This window comes from Staurois parvus, unplaced genomic scaffold (genome assembly GCF_062004578.1).
Source record: "Staurois parvus isolate SC_StPar_1 unplaced genomic scaffold, SC_StPar_1.0 ptg000350l, whole genome shotgun sequence".
NCBI classification, from domain to species: domain Eukaryota; kingdom Metazoa; phylum Chordata; class Amphibia; order Anura; family Ranidae; genus Staurois; species Staurois parvus.
This window is the reverse complement of record NW_028318146.1, coordinates 259,176-278,159: the sequence shown is the minus strand read 5'-3', so window position 1 is coordinate 278,159 and position 18,984 is coordinate 259,176. Positions and strand designations below refer to the sequence as shown.

At 42.1% G+C, this 18,984-nt stretch overlaps 1 protein-coding gene across 6 annotated transcripts in view; it reads right to left on the bottom strand.

The window, feature by feature from the left end:
* DGKZ (diacylglycerol kinase zeta) overlaps positions 1-18,984 on the bottom strand; it is a 303,200-nt gene that overhangs the window by 89,764 nt on the left and 194,452 nt on the right. For all 6 annotated transcript variants that reach the window (XM_089684552.1, XM_089684554.1, XM_089684553.1 and 3 more), the window contains 3 exons: positions 8,203-8,280; positions 6,040-6,096; positions 2,395-2,463 (listed from right to left, as the gene is read on the bottom strand). In XM_089684552.1, the coding sequence (XP_089540678.1) occupies positions 2,395-2,463; positions 6,040-6,096; positions 8,203-8,280 (204 nt within the window). The remainder of the gene's footprint in view (positions 1-2,394; positions 2,464-6,039; positions 6,097-8,202; positions 8,281-18,984) is intronic.

Below are 18,984 nucleotides of genomic sequence, written 5' to 3'. Positions count from 1 at the left end.
AATCTAATCCCCACTATGCAAAATTAAAAGTAAAGATTTAAAGCGGACCTTCACCCCAAAGGTCACATCATGCTGTCCTGCCTCCCTCCCCTTCCTCTCTTACAAATGGATATTATTATTATATCTTAACCAAGTTATTTATTTGTGCTGCAAAGCCATTTTTTGCCTAGGTGAGAATTACGTTTTTTTTTCTCCCCACCCCCTGCATGTGGGCTGATGTGCCGCAGGGTTTTGGGTTCCAAGACAGATATCAGGTAAGTCCCAAACCTTCCCTGTCTTTGCGCACGCACAGAAAATCACATGCACAGATATGCCAACGTGTTCTGCCAAGATCCATTGGCCTGGCATAGCCTGTCTGACACATCTGCACATGCAGCATAATGGAAGCGCCTTAGGGGAGCCAGAACCACTTGAGCTGCTGACTGAAGTCACCCTTTAAGTAGAGTTAAACCCTAACTGAATGATATTGATAGGGTCACTTTAAGAGAACTTTTCTCAACACAGAGGAACCTTTGAAATAACTTTCCGGTCTCAGGGAACCCCTACTAAAAGTGACTATATGTACTACTCATGGTACATTAGTGTGATGGTCAGTGGGAAGAACATTCCTTACACCTATGGTCTTTGGGAAGAATTACCCCCTTATAGATAGCTAAAAAGATCAATGGTGTCACTGGGAACTTATCTGGGAGGCAGAAATTTTAAATTGCTCAAGGAACCCCTAGTAACCTCCAGAGCAACCCTAGGGTTCAACAGAACCCTAATTGAGAAACCCTGTTTTAAGTGTGTTAGCCTGTATGGTAATCTTTGAAACAACAAATCGCCCGCGCTTCTATGTGTAGAAACAATATTTAGAAAAAATATATAGATATGAATTTCTAAATCTGCTAAACAATGCTGCTGTTCTGAAAGTGCAATGTCACTAACACATAATATATAAGGTCTGTGAGAACACCCTGTAGGAGGGGCGAAACGCGTTGACACAATTTCAGGTTCCAGTGGTTGTGTGTGACGTCATGTCCAGTGAGTGGATCGCACGCGATGCAACGGCGCTCCGGAGCCATCTTATTACCGCTGTATAACTTTGAGGCTATGCAAGGAATATATTCATAAGGCTTGTGTATTATTGATCAAATGTGAATGTAATATGTATTGCTGTTTTAAGCTAAATAAATAACTCAACAGTATTACACTATCAGTGTCCTTTCTGCTTCCCTCTATTACACGCATGAAGAATTATGGAATAGATTGATGGATTGCACCTACACTTCATAACCATGGGTCTGGCACTCTATTGAACCCTGGATATCTCTGCAAGCACATTCCACCAGAAATGAGCGTTTTTGACTCTTAGGGCTCGTTCACACTTGGCTGTTTTACCAACGCTTGCCAAACGCCCCTATAGCGTTTAGCAAGCGTTGGTCCGGCGTTTGCGGAGAGTTTTTTAACGCTCGGCAAACACCGCATGCGCGGTTTAGTGGCGGTTGCTAGGCGTTTGCCAAGCGTTAATAACGCCCCACAAACGCCTATAATGCAGTTTGAGTGGCGTTACCGCTCCGCAAACGCCCCGCCCGGGCGTTTGCGGAGCGGCACCATAGACGAGAATAGGAGGCTTCAAAGCCTCCTGACTCGACCAGAGGCGTCCGTTTTGCCACGAAGCAACGCGACATGACGCAAACGCTCCCGTTAGAACAGCACCATGTGCTGTAATGTGCAGAATTGGCAGAGGCGTTTGGGAAGCGGTAAAAACGCTTCCCAAACGCCTCTCTGCCGCCTGCACACAACGCTAGTGTGAACGTAGCCTTAAGCCCACAAAGCTTGGAGTCCATCATATCTGGTGAGTATGGAAAGCATAGGGGAGGCTCCAATGAGCACTATGTGGTGAAATTATTTTTGTCTCAAGGCACGGGATATTTATTATTTTTGGACTTTTTCTTCTGCACGTGTTTATTTATTGGATCACTCAAGCACGAAACATTTAAGAGTATGGACTTTATATATTTGATTTTATTATATTTTTGGCGCTGTGTTTATTTTCTATATATATATATATATATATATATATATATATATATATATATATATATATTTATTTATATTTGATTTTTTTAGCTAAGTAGTGTTAAAATAGCACATTTTGACAAATATTGCAAGAAATACTACATGTGCAAATTAAAATGAATGTGAGGTTGTCCCTTTATGAACCAGTCAATAGTATGTTTTTTCTACATAGATAATGAAAAAAACACAGTGAGAGACACATAGTAAAGCATTTTAACTCCCCCCCCCCATTTTCTATTAATATTGGTCAAGTTGTAATACAAATCTACCAACCTTTTAAGTCTAGACGAAGTACACTTCTACCCCTCAGTGCACACTAATAAGGTCTCTTACCTTCCCACACTGCCGACACTTCCCTGCCTGCCGTCTCCGATGAACCCAGTGATGCCGAACAATTACAGGCTAAAGAAAGAGAGAAAGTACTTGAGTGAGTTCAGTAAAGAGGCGAGCAGTTGTGCTAATTGCACTATGAAACCAGCAATCCAAGAAAACATACAGAGAGAGAAAAATCAGATTTTTGTACTTATCATAAAATTATTTTCTTAACATCCATTTAGAATCACAGGACAGTGGTAATTATTTTCTTTTCTTTTATTTCAGGTACTTATATAGCGCCGTCAATTTACGCAGCACTTTACATATATATTGTACATTCACATCAGTCCCTAACCCTCAAGGGCGTACAATCTAAGGTCCCTAACTTACATTCATACATACACATACTAGGGACAATTTAGACAGGAGCCAATTAACCTACCAGCATGTCTTTGGAGTGTGGGAGGAAACTAGAGTACCTGGAAAATACTCACGCAGGCACAGGGAGAACATGGAAACTCCAGGTGCCGTGGTTGGGATTCAAACCAACAACCCTAGTACTGCCAGGCAGAAGTGCTAACCATTTAGCCACTGTGCTGCCCATAGACATGTAGGTTATAATGCCACCCCCTGTAGTATAACCCATATATACAAGAGTTACTACTATCCTGTGTCCCTCAATGAACAAGAAAGAAATTGTAACTGCAAGAGACCATTACAGAGAAACCATAGAGCACATTTCTGTGTTAGAACTGTAATAATACCTTAGTGTGCATCCAAAGCCAAAACTTGTTTCTATCATTTTGGATAGGGTAGGGAAGAGTCAGACCAACTCTCATCTCTCTCATTTTTGCCATCTGTGTCCCACTGGAAATATTTCCTTGCGCTTCCTGTCCCATAGACACAACTGGAAGTAGGTGGAAATCTCTCCAAACTTAGGAAGTCCCCTCTTGGTGTCCCCATTGGTAGGTTTCACCTCTATTCCTGTTTTGGTGCCAATCTAATGGTTAACAGCATCAGATACAGCCAATGCATTTTGGGAGAAATAGCTTCCTCCTTCTTCATGGCTTGAACAGTCAATGTTTATAAAATCACAACAGAATGCACCAAGTGACCTGTGTTAAAGCGGATGTAAACCCTTACAGGTATGCAATGAAGTGCTGGGCCCCAGGTGATACACAGAGATGAAACAAATCCTCCTATGTTAGCTGTAACTGTCTATCTACAGCTGTCATTCCCCTACATCCATTCAAAATGCAGAATTTACACAGGATCTCTCAGCTATGAAAAGCAGGGGGTGGGGAGCTGAATCCATGAGTGAGGAGAGCTCTGAGAGGTGATTGGAGGGTAGAGAGACCCCCCCCCCCCCTTCACACAGGAACAGAGCTGAGGCTTTCAATCTGCTGGAGGTCCCTCCCCTGTCACCATTTTTCTCTTAGTGTCAGGAAAACTTGTCAGAAGCGATTCATACTGATAGCAGAAGAACAATGCAGAGTACAGAGATGATACCTAGAGATCTGGATTGAGAAAAGCACATACTATAAAGGGTTATGAAAGGTTATGAAACATAAATAAACAGCGCAAAAATAGATCTCTAAATCCAATCAAAAAAATTATTATATAAAGTGCAAAATAAATATATCATTAACCATGAATTAATAGTGAATATCCCCAGTAGTATTAATATTAAACGCCAAAAGTCCGTGCATAATAAAAATCAGAGGTTCCAAAAATTCTTCAAATACAAGGAAAACTTCCACCTTCCAAACGCGTCAACGCCCCTCCCATTTTGCCCCAAGACCTTGAGAACGCCCGATGGGAGGGGCGAAACGCGTCGACGCATTTCCGGTCCATTCTCCGTACGTCTGATGTCACTTCCGGTGAGTGGAGAGCACGCTGAGCGGTGCGTTCCAGCGGCCATCTTTGGGAGCTGTGTTGGTCTGTTTTGTGGATTCTCTGCTTTATCCTGTGGCTGATGTGAGATTCCTGAAAGAGGAGGCTGTAAAATGCTCGTGTTCCATCTGGAGGCTATTGTACTCAATAAATGTGCCTTTTAAAAGTTGCTGACATGTGAGTGGCCTTAATCTCTGCTTTGAAATTTTACTATTATTTGGCAATATTACACTATTTGAGATTGCTTTCTCCTGGTTGAACGGTGGAGCCTATTCGGATGGTGAAGAATTCTATAGAGTGGATGCTAAAGAGGGTTTAGGATCCCTTTAAAATCCCTAAAGGCTTCTCACTCACTAAGTTCTAGTGAGTGCATTTGATGTTGGTTTGCACAGGTGGAATGTGGAAGTTTTCCTTGTATTTGAAGAATTTTTGGAACCTCTGATTTTTATTATGCACGGACTTTTGGTGTTTAATATTAATACTACTGGGGATATTCACTATTAATTCATGGTTTATGATACATTTATTTTGCACTTTATATAATAATTTTTTTGATTGGATTTAGAGATCTATTTTTGCACTGTTTATTTATGTTTCTTATTGTTTGTGTTTTTTCACATTTTGCACAGCAGCAGTTTAGATTTTGTAGTTTTTTGGCGCAGGAATAATTTTTATATAAAGGGTTATGCTTTATTCACATTTCATTTCTGAGGTGTACAACCACTTAAAGGCTTGTTAAAGACTAACCTGCCCTGATGACACCTTGGACAGCTGGTTGTCTACAGTGCCAGGAGATGCTGGTCTTCATCAAGCCCTAACACAGGTCACTTTGTGCATTCTGTTTTGTTTTTTGTTTTTTTGGGTTGAATGTATGTTTATTTCACACAGATTGGTCATAACACACTTCCGCCTGGTAGTACTAGGGTCGTTGGTTCGAATCCCAGCCAGGGCACCTCCTGCCTGGAGGTTGCATGTACTCTGTGTGCCTGCGTGCGTTTCCTCCGAGAACTCTGGTTTCCTCCCACACTCCAAAAACATGCTGGTAAGTTAATTGGCTCCTGTCTATATTGTCCCTAGTATGTGTATGTATGACTCTAAGTTAGGGACCTTAGATTGTATGCTTCTTGAGGGTAGGGACTGATGTGAATGTACAATACATATGCAAAGCGCTGCGTAAATTGGAAAGAAGTAGATGATGCTGGATGCTCTTCATCCAGGAAATGAGGGCACTATCTGAATTGCTGCATATTTTAATGCACACGGTAAGAAGCTCACAGTGTGCGGTAAATTCAGAGTAAACAATTTCAGTACAGAACAGGAACCTGTAGAACTCTCCAAGACTAAAGGAAAGACTGAAGTTCAGTTTTAAAAAGAAAACCTATACTAGGGGAACTATTGGGGTTACCCTTTGATCTCATTTGAAAAATGCTAATCGCTTGGCTGTCTGTGGTCTTAATACTTTTAAAACAAATGGCCTAGAATAGGTCTGTGACTTAGAAAGTACTGAAGCCCCTGGATCACCATGGCAGTCAGGGAACTAGCATAATTAGAAAAAAGGGAAGCAATGGCGGACTCTGTACTTCCTTAGAACGGACCTTGAAGACCTGGCCTTCAGCTTTAACACTTTTTGGCATATTGACTACTTCATTCTTGGAATTTGCTTAACCACAGGAAGAGTGTACCAAGAAGAAGTAATGGAAAGTGAATGGTTCACAACACTGATGTCCTACCATTAAATATTGTTCTGATTTCAGAAAACACAGCTCATACCTCCCGTATGTTGCGGGACCCGGACTCCCGAAATGATGGCTTGCATCGGAAATTTATCTATAAAAAAACATATTTACAATGATCAATGCTCAGGCAGAGCAAAGTCAGCTTTAAACAAACAGGATGTGTAGTATGTCTTTCTAGTCAAATGCGTTTTTGGCCAAACTAACCAATCACATGGTTTGAATCTCAGACGATCGGCTACAGAAGTCTGTTCAGAAAAAAACCCTACTAGTGGAATTGTAGTAGGGCTTACACTGGTGGTTAGTGGGTAAAGGACCCCCTTACATGGGTAGCTAGCGGGAAAAGGACACCCTTATATTAGTGGTCAGTGGGAGACAAACTCAATTTGTCAGTGGAAGAAGGACCCCCTTATATTAAGTGATCAGTGTGAAAAGATCCCATTATATTAAGAAGTCAGTAGGAGAAAGACCCTCTTATATTAGTGGTCAGTGAAAGAAGGACCACCTTACATTAGTGGTGAATGGGAGAAAAACACCCATACTTTAGTGGTCAATGGGAAAAGGACCCTCGTATTGCCTTATTTTAGCAATTAGTGGGAGAAGAGCCTCCCTTTTATTAGTGGTCAGAAGGAGAAGGACACCCTGACATTAGTGGTCAATGGGAGAAGACTTCCTTGCATTAGTGGTCAGCGGGAGAAATACCCCTTACATTGGTGGTCAGTGGGCAAAAGTCCCCCTTATATTAGTGGTCAGTGGAAGAAGGACCCTCTTACAATAATGGTCAGTGGGAGAAGGACACCCATACATTAGTGGTCAGTGGGAGAAGAGCCCCCCTTATTAGTGGTCAAAAGGAAAATGGCCCCTTTACAATGGTGGTCAGTGGGAGAAGAACCTCCTTACATTAGGAGTCAGTGGGAGAAGGACCAACTTATATTAGGAGTCAGTGGGAGAAGGACCCCCTTATATTAGGAATCAGTGGAAGAAAGCCCCCGTTTTATCAGTGGTCAGAAGTAAAGGACCCTCTTACTTTGGAGGTCAATGGGAGAAGGACCTCCTTACTTTAGTGTTTAGTGGGAAAAGGACCCTTGTATTGCCTTATGTTAGCGGTAAGTGGGAGAAGGACCCCATATATTAATGGTCACTGGGAGAAGGACCCCCTTACATTAGTGGTCAGTGGGAGAAGGACCCCATACATTAGTGGTCAGTAGGAGAAGGACCCCCTATATTGGTGGTCAGTGGAAGAAGAACCCCCTTACATTAGTGGTCAGTGGGAGAAGAACCCCCTTACATTTGTGGTCAGTGGGAGAAGAACCCCTTTACATTGGTGGTCAGTGGCAGAAGAAACCCCTTACATTGGTGGTCAGTGGGAGAAGGATCCCCATACATTAGTGGTCAGTGGAAGGACCCCCATATACTAGTGGTCAGTGGAAGGACCCCCATACAATAGTGGTCAGTGGGAAAAGAACCCCCTTTTATTAAAAATCTGTGGGTTAAGGACCACCCCTCCCTTTGCAATGAGATTGGTGGGAAGCCTTCCTCATTACAGACAGATAAAAAGACAGTGATTTAACAACCTTTGGGGGAACCCTAGTGTGCCACAGATCCCCTGGTTGGGAAATGCTGCTGTAATCCATGGCAAACAGCCTGGTTTACAACTTCGGTAGCCAGACTAAGTGCAAAAAGATTTTTAACGGATACCAAAGGCAGGCCATAAAAGTATTAAATTTTCTCTCCTGCAATCATGGGTAAGTCATTGTCGATGGGGGAATCACTTCCCCCGAACTGCTGTGTTGTGCCAGTAGGGAGCCTTCCCAGCTGCCAAAACACAATGACTACTGCTAGCGACTATAGCCACCGGCAGTAATCACCTTAAAAAAACTCTGACAGGCTCGTAGTACTGAATTCGATTGAAGGATAGACTTTATTATAACCAGACTACCCATAGATGGATTGAATCTCAGCCAGTCCCCACCGAACCGGCCCAGATTCAACCCATCTATGGCTGGCTTAAGGGTTGGCTGATCTTTGACCACTGTCAGCATTGATTGCAGTCCTTTACAGCAACCACTCATTCTACTGGGTTAATCAGGTTTCAAAATAAAAGAAATGAATGAGCAGTTGTTGTTTGCAACACAAACAGTTTTACATTCAGATATTTTCATTCAAGGGGTGACTGTCAGGTAAATAATTGGTTGCTTACCTTTTCTAGCTGCTCAATGCAGGGAGTATGAACTACGATTTTACATGCAGCACACTTCCGCCGCGATGCCGACTTTTGCTGTACAATAGACACAAAGGAGTATACGTCAAGGTAAAAAAAACAAAAAACAAAAACATATGTAGTACATCCCTGCCATATATGCATATTTCCCATGTTTTTTTCCCTTTAAAGACCCTGCAAGGGAGCTTCTTGTAAAGACTGCCCCCCTGTAATTTTCTGAAGGCAGTCTGTAGTGGGTGTGGTCTGCTGGGCCCCTCCCATTGCTCTGCATTCTGCACAGACTATGATCCAAACAGTGATGATGTCACTGTTACTTTTACAAGGTAATAATTGGGTTTGTAAAGGCATTTGGTGCACATACAGTAACTTAGATTTATATCCTCAGTAGATATTGTGAAATATATTTGAATGAAAGTTTTTGTGCCCAGAGTTCAGCTTTAAAGGTTAATAGGGTGGTTCTAGAACCCTTATCACGTTTTACACCCGGTCCATACCGGTGTGGCTTTGAAGTGGCGCTACTTCAGCGAGATTTCAAAGCCGCTGATCAGTGCAACTTCACGTGTGGCTCGTCGACATCTGTGCAATTTCATTTACACAGATGTCAATGCGGGCCGCACATGAAGTTGCACAAAAATAGTGCAGGAACCTTTTTCAAAGTCGCTGTGACTTGATTCACATCAATCTGAACAGTTCTATAGCGGCAAATAGGGTCCAACTTGTCACGCGACTTTGATCTGTCAAGTCACACCGGTGTGAACCCGGGGCTAATTGTATATTCCCTACTGTAGATTTTCCTTCACTTCCTGTAAAAGGTTGTCCCCAAAACAGAAAGTAAGGAGGAATCTCTCTAACAGAGCCTCAGATAGCATTAAAACCTGAAAGAGGTTCCAATCTTTCCCCATTCTATACAAAACTGAAAACAATTAGTGTATATATACACTTTAAACATTATGGCTATTTTGGGTAGATCAAGACATAAAAATCAGGTTAAGGTCATTGTAATACAAGGGATAAATACTGGACAAAGCAGTTATTTTTGTATATTTTTAATCTAGAATCTTTTTACATTTAAACTTCCCTTTTCCTTGACACTGGACATTAAATTTAGATCTGTACAGAATTTTACATGATTATCTATAAATGGTTCAGTCATTGCAAAGTTGATGCTGGAGGTCCTCTGTTGCAATCTCTAAAGCTGGCCATAAACAAATCAAAATTCAGCCGGCTTAACAGGGACAGGGCAAATTTCAATTAGTGTGCAGCCATCTCTGCTCGACAGAAGTTGATCGTTTGACCGACTTCTGTGGAAGGAGAATGTTGGAAAACTTTTCTCGATCAGAAACTGGAGCCGGTCAGAAACTGGAGCCGGTCAGAAACTGGAGCCAATCACCTACAGCAACTGACCAGTGAATTCTGACAAAAACAAGAGCCGTCCCAATGAAGGGGAGGGAATTTCTCCATACATTTAAACTGTATGCATGGAGGAATCTGTCTTTTTTTTTTGTTCATCGCACTAGCTGAATGAAAAAAAAAAAAAATACCCATCTATGGCCAGCCTAATTCACAAAGCAGATGGTGACCTCGGTTTCTCCTACCTTCTTGGTGCTTACTTTCCAGCCCCTTTTATTTCCCTACCGCAGGGATCTCCAAACTTTCTAAACAAAACACCAGTTTACTGACCCCCAGACTTTAGGAGGGCCAGACTATAGCCAGTGAGAGTAGAAAATGCCCCAATATTGGTGGGAGTAGACAATGTTTCAAGCTTGGTGGAGTAAAATATATATATATATATAGTGGCTGTAATCAGCAAGAGGAGGAATAGTGTTTCATCACTGGCTAAGTTGGAGAAATAGTGACCCATCGTTGTTCATAGATGGGGAAACAGTGCCTCATCATTGGTCATAGTTGGAGGAATAGTGTCCCATTGTTGGTCATAGTTGGAGGATTAGTGCCCCATTTTAGGCATTAGTTGGAGAAATAGTGCTCCATCGTTGGATAAGTTGGAGGAATAGTGCTCCATTGTTGTTCATACATGGAGAAAGAGTGCCCCATTTTAGGTATTACTTGGAGGAATAGTGCTCCATTATTGTTCATAGATGGAAAAATAGTGCTCCATTGTTGGTCATAGTTGGAGGTATGGTGCTTCAACGTTGGATAAGTTAGAGGAATGGTGCCCCATCATTCGTCACAGTTGGAGGAATAGTGCCCCATTGTTAATATTAGTTAGAGGAATAGTGCTCCATCGTTGGATAAGTTGGAGGACTAGTGCCCCATTGCTAGTATTATTTGGACAAATAGTCCCTTCCCGTTGCTGTCAGCGGGAGGAATAGTGCCAAATCATTTAGATCAGTGGGAGGTATTTTGCACCATTGTTGGTGTCAGTGGAGGAAAAAATGCCCCATTATTCATGTCAGTGGGAGGAATAGTTCCCCACTGTTGGTGCCATTGGGAGGAACAGTGCCTGGTATCAGTAGTAGTAATAGTACCTCATTAGTGGTAGAAACAGTGCCCCAAGGCTCAGATAAAGACAAGCAAAGGGTCGCATCCTTGGCCTGTGGGCCGCAGATGGAGGCCACTACCCTACAATGAAGCAAAAACATCTTTAGCCTTCCCCATTAGGAAAGAACAAACAGTGATCTTTTCCTTTCATTTTTACCAGCTATTTCTTTCTGCAAAAGCATAATAAACTGTAAACTAATAACAGGTGCAAACGCTGAAAGATCAGAAGCAACTGTCTCATAAAAGTCGAACATAAGAACAAAGTAAACAGCAAATTTAAGACTTAAAAATGTCCTGTTCCTCATCAATCTGTTTAATCCAAACTGTAAATTAGATTTCTCAGCAATTTTCTTTGTTTTATCTCTCAGACAAGAGGAAGATGCATAATCTAATTCAAGGAGAAAGCTTTTAGTGTGCCAGGATACAAAGGAGGATTTAAATTCATTAAAGGTTTGAAAAATAATCACATTAACAGAGAAACGTATTCAGTAGATCTTCACTTATTAGTACGATTTACAACCCACATGTATCCATGGATATAAGAGCATATATAGTATAAATAAGAGCAGACGCAGACATGAGATGGTGGTTGAATGATGTAGCAACCATATGGTTTGCTCTACAAATGATTGTGCCATAAAAATGTATGGTCTTTTCTGCTAAGCATGCTTTTTAATGCAGGAGGAGCTTCCTCAGGGACACAAAGATATAACAGTTTGGGGAACCAACTGAGAAAAACAGAATGGAAGCCAGAGAACCCCTCCAAAAACCTCCAGATATAAACAGGGAATTGATTTTCCTTATAGCGGAACTAAACCTAACTTGAATAAAACTGCTAACAGGCAGCTCTTTATTGCTAAGGAGACCAGCTAGGTCTCTTATGCAATAATACACACTTACCTGCCTGTGTGGTATTTCTGGATATGCAGAATAAATGACTCTTGTGCGCATGGGCAGGATAACATCATCCCCCACCGGGCAATCAAGACACCAAAAAGCCAGCATACAGGGAGTTGACAGCGGCCAGCAAGGGATGGAACTGTTGCATCGCTGGAAGGTTGAGGTGGGTATATTCTAGAGTTTAGCTCCACTTTAAGAGTGTTGCATTCTGATAAATCTGAATGGCCCACACAACATGCAGGCAACAGAGTGACCTAAGGACACCAAACTAAACTGAAGCATGGCTGGTGTGGCAAGGGCCCTAGGGGCTGGCCTATACTTTTGTATATCCAGATAGAATGGTGCAGCGCTAAATAATAGTACACGATTAATACACACAATATGCTAGTGCAAACTAAAATGCGTGATGTCACTCTGATGGTGATCAATAAATATTAAAAAGTTCAATATAATAGTGCGGATCATGGAGAGATCCTAATTCCAGGTGAGTGGACGTCCTGATCCAAGGTGTGATAATAGGTGCAAACCACACAAATAGGTAAAAAACGCACTCACCAAATGTGTGTTTAAAATAGGCAATATATAATCCTGCGTCACCAGGCCATAGATCGGTCATCAAATCTCGGATCGGGTTACCCACAGATCACCATCCCGGTTCCACAGAGGCAAGGTCACCAGAAACTGCTACCAGGTATCACCACCAGGGTCATGGTTCCTCCAGATGGGCACTGCGAATGATAGCACTCACACAGAGTGCCCAATAAGAGACCACATAGCGTGATACTGCTTAAGGTACCTTTATTCAGGGTTGGTTGGTGTGGGGTACATAAAAGGATTTTAAAAGAAGTTACTGACCATATATTTCAGGGTATCCACCAGCGGTGGTTAGGTGTCCTGTTGCTGCTACCCCCCCTGACGTGTTTCGTGCGATGCGCGTATTCATAGGGATAAGGGCTAGAGTGACATCACGCATGCATATTAGTTTGCACTAGCATATTGTGTGTATTAATTGTGTACTATTATTTAGCGCTGCACCATTCTATCTGGATATACATGTATTATTGGAGGTTTTCTTTTGGTTACCTTTTCGGTGTATCAGCTGCTTATTAACTTTGTTGTGTATACATATTTATACACGTTTTCACTTTTTAAGGTAGCGCTCACTAAAACATCTTTTACCACATTCTGGCCTATACTTTTGTTTGCCTAATGCTCATTCCACCTGAAGGTATATAACTGTCTATATTGGACTCTGTGTCCCTCAATCGACGATACAGGAAAATATTTTGCAAGAGGATTTTTCCACAATCTCTTGGCACCTTTTTGTCGCCGTTTACAGTAACTGATTGTCACAAATGACGCTGGAATATTACACATCACATGCATTTACTAGACTTTTTATAATAAAAATACAGACAGTTTTCACGAAGCAATTTGCTACATTTGATGTGACATCTGTAAAAATAAAGCCAGGTTTAAAAGGAAACTTAAATGGTTTGAAGTCAATTTTAGCAATTTTGTTTTCAAATTTAGAATTTACATGTTTTTAAAATTGTTGTCTATATGTTTTTACTACACGTGTATAATCTTTGTTTTGCAAAGAGATATATAAATACATGACCAAGGATTTCCAGAGCTCTCTGGGTTTATTTAAATAAACAGCACATCAGAGCTACTTGCTTAGAGGCTTTTCCTTGTCTGGCTCAAACAATTAAGTACTGTCTGTGATACTTTTTTTATTTGCACTAACATACAATTTTCAGGACAAGCTTTCGGGGAATGTCCCCTTCTTCAAAGTCCAAACAGTACTATTACAAATCACAAAGTTTAAGCAGAATGTTAGAAGGGATTGAGAAAAAAAAGAGCTACAGATAAGATACATCAAAAGCGAGGGGGGGAGGGGGGGATACTACACTCACACAGAGGGGGTCAAGCTTTAGCTAATAGATAGTCATAAAACTGTCGGATAATGGTTGAGGAATCCCATGTCCAAGTTAAGCTGGCTGAAACTTTGGAGCGAGTAATTTAACAAGGGATGAAACCCTGCTATAACTCATTCAATTCTGTGTGTAAAATTCAGCTTGTGCTATTGAAGTGTGTAAGCAGCATGGTTTTTACAAATGGCTATAAATGAAGAAGTGAAAATCTGAAAATAGGCAAAAGTGCCATGTGATAGCTAAAAAAGAATGGGAATTCGGCCAAAACATTCAGTTAATTTTGTACAACGTAATAAAGGATCAGATCTCTCAGTTTTTACTACTGTATACGCATTGTAAATATTTCCCCTCACTTCCTATTAGAAAAGACAAAAAAATAGAAACATATTTTTTAGTAGAGTAAGGAACCGTTAGCACTTATAACTTATTTAGTGCTGTCTAGTCCTAAAACCACCCTCCTCCAAATTACTTGTACAGACGTTCCAACAACAGGAAATAAGTGAAAATCTCCCCAATATGGCCAGAGACAGAAGACAAAACTATTGTAATCCTTTTCCAATCTATCCAGCGTGATATAGATATATACATGTACACTATATTGCCAAAAGCATTGGGATGCCTGTCTTTACAGGCATATGAACTTTAATGGCATCCATCTTAGTCCAAAGGGTTCAATATTGAGTTGGCCCACCCTTTGCACCCTTTTTCAACTTTTCTGGGAAGGCCGTCCACAAGGTTTAGGAGGGTGTCTATGGGAAGGTTTGACCATTCTTCCAGAAGCACATTTGTGAGGTCAGGCACTGATGTCGGATGAGAAGGCCTGGCTCGCAGTCTCCGCTCTAATTCATCCCAAAGGTGTTCTATGGGGTTGGGGTCAGGACTCTGTGCAGGCCAGTCAAGTTCCTCCACCCCAAACTCGCTTATCTATGTCTTTAGGGACCTTGCTTTGTGCACTGGTGGGCAGTCATGTTAGAACAGGAAGGGGCCATCCCCAAACTGTTCCCACAAAGTTGGGAGCATGAAATTGTCCAAAATGTTTTGGTATGCTGACGCCTTAAAAGTTTTCTTCACTGGAACTAAGGGGCCAAGCCCAACCCCTGAAAAACAACCCCACACCATAATCTCCCCTCGACTATTATTATTATACAGGATTTATATAGCTCCAACAGTTTGCACAGCACTTTACAATATAAGGGAGATAGTACAATTACAATACATTTCAGTACAGAAGGAATAGGAGGGCCCGGCTCATGGAGCTTACAATCTAAAGGAAGGGGGAGGTGGTACAAAAGGTGATAGCTGTAGGCTATGTTTTGATGGAGGTGGCTCAAGTACAGTTCTTAGGTGGAGGTGGGGTAGGCTTCCCTGAATAAGTGAGTTTTCAAAGATTGCCTAAAGGCCGACAGGGTGGGGGCTGACCGGACATACAGGGGTAGGGAGTTCCAGAGGATGGGAGAGGCTCTGGAGAAGTCCTGGAGGGAGCGTGGGAGGAAGTGATGAGGGAGCTAGAGAGCAAGATGTCTTGGGAGGAGCGCAGCGGGCAATTTAGACGATATCTGCGGGTGAGGTTGGTGATGTAGCTAGGGGCAGTGTTGTGGATGGCTTTGTAAGCTTTGGTTAATATTTTGAATTTTATACATTGGGTTAGTGGAAGCCAATGAAGGGATTGGAAGAGAGGGGCAACAGTCACTGATCGGTTGGTAAGGTGCATGAGTCTATCAGCAGCATTCTTATTAGACTGAAGGGGGGATAACCTGTGGCAAGGAATGGCCAGCCTTTCCCCTCACCAGCCGTCCAAGGACTGTACTGCATTTATACTTACGTGGACTGAATTTTACACTTGGCACAATGCAGTCAGGCAAGTACCGTTCTCCTGGCACCTGCCAAACCCAGACAAGCCCATCAGATTGCTAGACAGAGATGCCTGATTCATCACTCCAGAGAACACATCTCCATTGCTATAGAGTCCAGTGGCAGCCTTCTTTACAACACTGCATCAAACACTTTGCATTGGACTGGGTGATGTAAGGCTTGGATGCGATTCCATGAAGCTCTTTACGCACTGTTGTTGTGCTAATCTGAAGGCCACAAAAAGTTTGGAGGTCTTTAGCTATTGATTCTGCAGACAGTTGGTGACTTCTGCGTACTGTGTACTTCAGCATGCTGTGACTCCGCTCTATCATTTTATGTGGACTACCACTTTGTGGCTGAGTTGCTGTTGTTCCCAGTTGCTTCCAGTTTTTTATAATACCACTACAAGTTGACCGTGGAATATTTAATAGCAAGAAAATTTCACAGATGGAGTTATTGCACAGGTGGCAACCTATCACGGTACCACGCTTGAATTCACTGAGCTCCTGAGAGCGACCCATTCACTCACAAATGTTTGTAGAAGTAGTCTGTATGCCTAGGTGCTTGATTTTATACATCTATGGCCATGGAGGTGATTGGAACATTTGAATCCAATGATTTGGAGTGGTGTCCCAATACCTTTGGCAATATAGTGTGTGTATACATGCACACTTATTCAGAATGCTTTCAGAAATAGAACCCCATTAATTAACAAAATGGAAAGTAAATGAATAGAAGACAATCCATATCAAATCAATATTTGATGTGATCACCCTTTGCCTTCAAACAAGCATCAATTCTTCTAGGTACACACAGTGCTTGTGCACATTTTGTGAAGGAACTCGGCAGGTAGGCTGTTCCAAACATTTGGAGAACTAATCACAGATGTTCCGTGGGTGTAGGCTGCCTCAAATCCCTCTGTCTCTTCATGTAATCTCAGACAGACTCAATGATGTTGAGATCAGGCCTCTGTGGGGGCCAAACCATCACTTCCAGGACTCCTTGTTCTTTACACTGAAGATAGTTCTTAATGACATTAACTGTATGTTAGGGGTTGTCCAGATGAAGAATAGGTTTTGGGCCAATCACATATCTCCCTGCTGGTATGACATGTTGGATAAATATCTGGCTGTATGTGTCCTTAATGCTAAGAAATACAGGCAATGTCCTGTCTGGGATTACATGAAAAGACAAAAGGATTCGAGGCAGTCTACATCCACAGAAAATCTGTGGTTAGTTCTCCAAGATGTTTGGAGCAACCTACCTGCTGAGTTCCTTCAAAAACTGTGCACAAACACTGTATGTACCTAGAATAATTGATGCTGGTCTGAAGCCAAAGGCTAGTCACCATTTATTTAACTTAGATTTTTCTTCTGTTTGCCTAATTTGCATTTTGTAAATTGATAAAAACAATTAAAATCTATAATATTTATATATGTTTTTATGTACTGTATGTGTTTTGTCCTGATATCATCTTCTTTAAATGCTGATGCCAGAACTAGCGTTCTTCTAAGCTGCCCACAGACTTTGAAGGATGGCCAGCCATGTGGGCACCATCCAAAAGCACTCAAATCATCAGAGTGCAGCACAAATTGGTAAGTTTGGCACTGAATGGAGAAGAGAAGGAGGAGTAATGGGGCACAGTGGTGAAGGGGTTGTCTGTGGCAGCGTATTGAGGAATAAAACATAAGCAATATCACTTCTTTAATAAAAATTGTCCCTCAATAGAAACTAGAATCTGAATTGTGAAGTCAGTGAAACTAGACAGCAGATGGCAGCATCCAATCAGAAAACGGTTAGAAGATGCAAACTGCAATTTCCAGGGATTACAAACACTTCTCCTTCAGATAAAAAAAAGATAAAATGTATTTTCTTCTGTACAGGGACTGCAAGAGGCCAACACTGGGTCACTTTTAGGTATTTACATGGCCTGTATTAAAAAAAACCCCACAAACTATATCTAAAAAACAATTTTTTTACTACATTTTGAATATAATATGGAAGGGTTAAAAGCACCGTGAGATCTTTTTGACATGTGTCTCATTAGGAAGATTTTTCAACACTTCCTGTCCTACAGACTCTAAAGGAAATGAGAGGATATCTTTTCAATGTTAAAGAAATTACCTCTTAGACAGTTGTCACAGGAACAAGTGTTCCCATTGGAAGATGTCCCCTCTATTCCTGTTCTGCTAGCAGCTCAAAATTTTGGATTTACCTCCACTTTCATTCCCGGTGCCATTGGTGGACAAGATTATTACAGATGGCAAATCAGAGTGAATCTCCTTAACACAGCAGAGCAATAAAAGCCTGACAGGGGTTCCAACACCTCACCATCCTATCCAAATCTAAAAACCTTTGCCTTTAATTATTCACACCTTTTAGTCAGAGTAGAGCATCAAGTCAATGAAACTCCTGGGATATTGATCTAGACAGTTAAGTAGCAGAGGGGGCTGTTAATCAGTTTCAGCTGCTTTGATGTTAATGAAATTAACAACAGGTGCACTAGATGGGCAACAATGAGACGACCCCCAAAATAGGGGGCGGCAACCGACATTGTTTTCCCTACTCACCTTTTCTGACTGTTTTCACTAGTTTTGCATTTGGCTAGGGTCAGTGTCACTACTGGTAGCATGAGGCCATACCTGGACCCTACAGAGGTTGCACAGGCAGTCCAACTCCTCCAGGATGGCACATCAATACATGTCATTGCCAGAAGGTTTGCTGTGTCTCCCAGCACAGTCTCAAGATCATGGAGGAGATTCCAGGAGAAAGGCAGTTACTCTGGGAGAGCTGGACAGGGCTGTAGAAGGTCCATAACCCATCGGCAGGTATCTGCTCCTTTGTGCAAGGAGGAACAGGATGAGCACTGCCAGAGCCCTACAAAATGACCTCCAGCAGGCCGCTGGTGTAAATGTCTCTGACCAAGCAATCAGAAACAGACTTCATGAGGGTGGCCTGAGGGCTTGACGTTCTCTAGTGGGCCCTGTGCTCACTGCCCCGCACCATAGAGCTCGAATGGCATTTGCCATTGAACACCAGAATTGGCAGGTCCCCCACTGGCGTCCTGTGCTTTTCACAGATGAGAGCATGTTCACCCTGAGCACACGTGACAGATGTGAAAGGGTCTGGAGAAGCCATGGAGAATGTTACACTGCCTGTAACATTATTCAGCATGACCGTTTTGGTGGTGGGTCAGTGATGGTCTGGGGAGGCATATCCATGGAGGGACACACAGACTTCTACAGGCTAGAAAATGGCACCCTGACTGCCATTAGGTATCGGGATGAAATCCTTGGACCCATTGTCAGACCCTACGCTGGAGCAGTGGTTCCTGGGTTCCTCCTGGTGCACAACAATGCCCGGCGTCATGTGGCGAGAGTATGTAATAGTTAATAAGGCAGTTTTTTTATGCCTGTGTCCTTCTAGGGAGATTTTTCTTCACTTCCTGTCCCAGAGACACAACAGAAAATGAGTGGAAACATCTAACAGGAACACGTGTGCCCTTTAAAAAAAATTTCCCTACCTCCTCTACTCTGGTAAAAAAACACTTTCACGTTTTGAATTTTTCCATCAC